The sequence below is a fragment of the Mus caroli genome, unplaced genomic scaffold, assembly GCF_978045245.1.
Source record: "Mus caroli unplaced genomic scaffold, Mus_caroli_1 scaffold_12, whole genome shotgun sequence".
Lineage (NCBI taxonomy): Eukaryota > Metazoa > Chordata > Mammalia > Rodentia > Muridae > Mus > Mus caroli.
The window spans coordinates 59,156,903-59,162,241 of NW_028227267.1; the positions used below are offsets into that span (position 1 = coordinate 59,156,903).

General features: G+C 42.3%; 1 protein-coding gene across 1 annotated transcript; it reads left to right on the forward strand.

Moving 5' to 3' along the window:
* Positions 1 to 1,341: 1,341 nt before the first annotated feature.
* Defb130b (defensin beta 130B) lies at positions 1,342 to 4,184 on the forward strand. Its single transcript, XM_021182697.2, has 2 exons — positions 1,342 to 1,399; positions 4,003 to 4,184. Exons 1-2 carry the CDS (start codon positions 1,342 to 1,344, stop codon positions 4,182 to 4,184), a joined length of 240 nt encoding a protein of 79 aa, XP_021038356.1.
* Positions 4,185 to 5,339: the final 1,155 nt, after the last annotated feature.

Genomic DNA, 5,339 nt, shown 5'->3' on the forward strand with positions numbered 1-5,339 from the left:
TCTTGATATTTGAGAATGTCATACACATATTAAAACACAATGTATTTTAGTCATATTCACCACTAGTCCTCCCTCTAACTCCTCCCAGACCCTCCTCTCCTCTCTGCCCCTCCCCTTCCTACCTACTCCCAACTTTGTGTATCTTTTGTTGTTGTTGCAAGACAGGTCCATAGGCACAATAATGTTAAAAACATTAGAGGGTGATCCATAGTTTTCTGCTCTGATTTAAAGCCCGCTCCTAAGAAGGGAACGCATGCAGTGCTGTAAATCTGGCCAAAGACCCATAGTTGGGGAGCTCATGGGTTCCAGTAGTAAACCTACTGCAATGATTCGACGAAACTTCTGAGGTATTGATCATATCGTCCTCTGAATATGCATCTCTCTACCCATAGATTAGAGCAGCTTTCAGACCTAAACTCACAACTGGTCAAAGTGTGGAGAATAACTGACTATGAAATGTCAGTCACAATTAAGACATCTGTATCACACACACACTCACCACGCTCAGGAAGCATTGAAGGAAAGAAGGTAAGATTCTAAGAGACAGAAGTCAGGAGACAACAGGGCAAACCAATCTCTTCTGGATATGACAGTAACTGTCCTGATGAACTCACAACATCTGTGATCAGCCTGCATAAGACCTGCACCAGATCAAGCCAGTTAATATCTCAGCACAAAGGGCTCGCAAGCACCCCACATCTGAGAAGCTATGGACAACTTCTGGGAGAGGAAGAGTTGGTTTTTTTTTTTTTTCCAAAGACATGGCCCTGGTAGGTGGACCATGCTCTAGTGGACAATCTCACACCACGAGCATACAAGGCAGCACAAAGGGAACTCAGTGGGTTATTAGAACAAGATGTGTAACGTTTAATCATACAGTTCAAAACACTAGCGGGGAAGCGCTTGGTCATGTTTGAGGGAGGAAGGTTGCCAGTTATCCTAATTTGACCATTACGTGCCGTGTACATGGAGCTGATTATAACACTGCTCTCAGCAAACAGGCATAACTGTTATATGGCAGGTAAAAAATTTAATCATGAATTGTGTTTTCCAAAAAAAAAAAAAAAAAAAAAAAGAACTGGCTGACGGTGGTACCACTGGTAGAACTGAGAACACACAGGAAGGAGAAGGACACCGTTAACCATCTGGTTCTCTGTTATTAGGTTAATTTGTCACCAAATTTAGAAACCCTAAGGTTTGGAAATACTCCCACAAAAGCAGTTTTCCTTCTTTGCAGGTTAAGCTTCACTGGTCAGGAGGAACCACGGGCCCCCAGAAGTGAATAAAAACCCCTGAGCCTCACCAGCACCGACCACCTTTCACACTGCTGGCCACTCGACCATGCGATCCTGTTCCTTCCTGCCTGTCCTCTTCCTCTTTGTGATGATGCTGCTGAGAGGTAAGGTGGGAAATGACTTCAGGAGCTGGACTTCTTAGGAGGTCTACTGGGGTGCACACGTGTACTTTCTCCCCCAATAACTCAGATGTCAGGACATAGACTTGAGTGTCCCAAAGTCCAACACCTTCAGAATTGATGATATCCCAATTGAGAAAGGAGTCGAGGACCCCCATCAACATAAAATGGGGACAAAGAACCCCAACACGGAGAGGAGAAGCCCAATTAAGAGAAATAGAGAGAAAAGCTCCTTGACAGTATACTTTAAAAGAAATGGGCTACCGTCAGCATCTCACTCTCCAAAGAGAGTAAAGATTAATTTATATTGCTGAGGGGATGGAGGTGGACAGAGTTGATTGGTGAGACATGTATGTAAGTACTAGAAATAAATTAAAAACACGGGAGCAGGGGAATTATGGGGAAAGTAATGACGACGGGAAGCTTCAGTGAAGGGCGCGTCCCTGAGACCCACAGTTCATACATCCAAATGTTAGAATCTAGAAGCAAGGGCCTCTTCTGACTGTTCCATGCAGAACCTGGTGAGAACCTTATAAAAATCTTTTCCCCACTACTTTTTGGAAGAAAGGGGGCTTGCTGGGCATACGTCAGGGAGCAGAGGACTGGACAGTAGTAAAAGCAGGGTGCCCACATCTCTCAAACTACTGTCTGTCCTCACTGAGAGAGCCCTTCTTGGTTCATCTCTGAGATTCTTTTCAGCACAACCAGAGGCTCCCACTAGTGAACTTGAATCTAGTCTATGAGCATCCTCCTTATCTACCTGGCACATAGCTGTGCTCTCACAAAGGAGACGATCCAATCCTCCATCCACTTCTCAGCTATAGTCAGAAAGTTTGGCTGCAGTGGACAGACTCGCAGGGGCCTGTGATGTAAAATAGGACACTAATTATTGGAAGTTACGTTAGTGGCCACGCTGGATAGCAGAACTCATACTTACATGAAGAGTATGGCTGTGCTAAGATCACCCGTGTGGTTGCAGCACTGAACCACGTTTCTCTTCCTCTGGGTCCTTGTTATTTTCACCAGTCCACACAGACATAAAAATGCTAACTGATTAGACCTCAGACTTTCCCCTCTAGACCTCTTAAGTAGGTACTGAGGAAACTACGGAGGTTTTTTTTTTGTGTGTGTTTTTGGTTGTTGTTGTTTTGGGGGTTGTTTTTTGTTTTTTGTTTGTTTGTTTGTTTGTTTTGCCATGTATGACAGCATTAAAGGACCAGGGATGCTACTAAGGATGTGAAATGAAATAGGTATGTTATTTCACTTATACAAGGATCTAAAATAAAAGAATAGGTACTACAATGGTGGTTATCAGGCCCGGGAGGTGAGGGTGGGAGAAGGACTGGAGAGTTTGATATAAAAATTCAGTTAAACCATTTGATGAATAAGTTTTATAGGTGAATTCTAAAACCTCATGTCTTTAGCTCTTAAAAGGGTTAAGAGGTTGGGCCTTATGGTAGGCTTCTTATCATAATAAGAGTAAGGAGAGGCTGTTTAGGACAAGGAGAGAGCTAGCCTCCTGCAGAGGTCACAGGGAACTCAGAGAGAGACCTGCATTGCAAGTCAGGATCCCTGGCCCCTCCAGAGCAAGCAAGCCTTCCTTTGCTCCTCTCAAACGGGTTACACTGTGAGGACGGAGTAAATCAAAGTCCCACAGGTCCTCAGTGGACGGGAGCCTGTGACATGACCAGGTCTTTTGTGAGCCCAAGACAGGAAAAGATCAAAGAATCTTACTTTTATTTTTTATTGTTTAAGAATTTAATGCACACATATAATGTCTTTTGATCAAACCCACCTCCTAACCCCTCTTTCCAATCTTCTATCCCCCCTGCCTCTTTTTTCCTCTCCTAACATCATGAGCTTTGTTTTAAAACCACTGAGTCTACTTTTACTGAAGACCATTGCAGAAGGCTGTCATCACCAGTGGAAGTCATGAACCTTCCTGGTGCTGGAAAGGCACTGACATGTGGCCTTAGCTATGCTCTCCTTAACAGCCAAAAGAACTAAGAAAACATGTGGACATACTTGAGGAAAGCTTGCAGCCTCTGAGAAGTCTCTCCAAGCATGTAGACACAAAAGGCGTGGAGTAACTCAATAAGCATGTTTCTTACTCAGTTCTGAAGGGGGGTGGATGGCTTGGAAGCAGAAGAATGGACTGATTTTCTATAAAGTTGGAGATGAGAGCATCTGCATCTGATGAGGATGCTGTGAGCACGGGATGAGTCCTGCTGTTCAAACTGTTTCTGGATAGATGTATTGATGCTTGTCTGCTGAAGTTCCAAAGACACCTTCTCCATCATGGTAACAGTAATACTTCCATGCACTCAAAGTGTGCTGCTAGGAGGAGGACCACATCTCTGAAACCTCACAAGTTAGCACGCTCACTCCAAGGTGTATCTAATCCCAAATGCTTAACGCCACCCCCCCATTGCCAAAAAAGGGGGTACACTATTTCTGTGCAAGCATTTGGGCATTTAGTCAGTATTATGTCTCCCATTCCAGAGCCATTTTCTAGGATTGTGGCTTTGGGCACATTTACAGTACTTTGAAAGTGAATTAACAGTGTTGTCTAATTCCTTCCTGTGCAGGAAAGGCTGGCCTTGTCCCAGGGGAAAAGCAGTGCATTTCGTTGAAAGGAATATGCAAAGACCTAGCGTGCACATCCTCAGATGATACTATTGGCGTATGTAACGACGTGAAGAAGTGTTGTAGGAAGTGGTGGGTGTTTGAACCCTACCCAACACCCGTTCCCAAAGGAAAGTCTCCTTAGAGGGAAGAACATGATAAGCTCTTCAAACTCCAGAAAACATGGACAAGCTCTGCAAAGTTCTGCTTACTACACTCACCTTCTCCCTTGCCTGGAAATAAATATCCTGAGTCCATACTTCCTGGTCACTGCAAGCCTTTTAAAAATCTACCAGAAATTAGTAATGGGTAGAAGTTTATCAATCATGTGACCTTATTGACTGTGCTCCTGAGAGTTAGACTATGGTCCCTACTCCCTCTTCCAAACACAACTTCAAATGGCATAATCTAAATTCTTAAAATCTAAAACAATTACATTTATCTTTAACATCTATCTCAAAAGATAAAAAAAAAAATCTTAAAGAATAATTCTGGAAGAAAATAACTTTAAAATTTCCTTACATCTCTTAACATAAAAGAGTAGTTGATCTGTGTAATTTTAAAACATGACAACATCTTTTAGGCTATAATCTATAATAACACACATGGTTTTGCATGGTAATAATGGTTGCAGAGGTATAACAATTATGGACAAATCAGATACATCATAAATATGCCAAAATGAGATGTATAAATGCAACCACTGTGATTAGTAAGTATGAGCTCCTCCCTTTATAACTATGACAGTTTAAAAAAATCAAGACAGACACATGCAATTTATTAATAAAAATAGCTAAAAGATACGATGAATCCTTACCACCAAGAGCCAACCCGGGCATGATGGTGCACGCCTTTAATCCCAGCATTTGGGAGGCAGAGGCAGGTGGATTTCTGAGTTCGAGGCCAGCCTGGTCTACAGAGTGAGTTCCAGGACAGCCAGGGCTACAGAGAAACCCTGTATCGAAAAACCAAAAAAAAAAAAAAAAAAAAAAAAAAAAAAAAAAAAAAAGCATGTCTTTATTCACTGACAGTCTCAAATTTCTGTGCATATGTACAATACTGAAATGTAAGATCACCCTTTTATACTCTGTACACTGCTTTAGGTACATGACAATCTGGGCTGGTTGGTTTCTTTCAACTTGACACAATTCTAGTCATATCTAGGAAGATGAATTTTTTTAAGATTTATTTATTTCATGTATGTGAGTACACTGTCTCTATCTTCAGACACACCAGAAGAGGGCATCAGATCCCATTACAGATCGTTGTGAGCCACTGTGTGGTTGATGGGAATTGAACT

Excerpts from the sequence above, each read along its gene's own strand:
- Defb130b (XM_021182697.2), top strand. The coding sequence starts at position 1,342 with ATGCGATCCTGTTCCTTCCTGCCTGTCCTCTTCCTCTTTGTGATGATG. Across the intron at positions 1,400-4,002 it reads TGTGATGATGCTGCTGAGAG|GAAAGGCTGGCCTTGTCCCA; the intron begins GTAAGGTGGGAA and ends CTTCCTGTGCAG.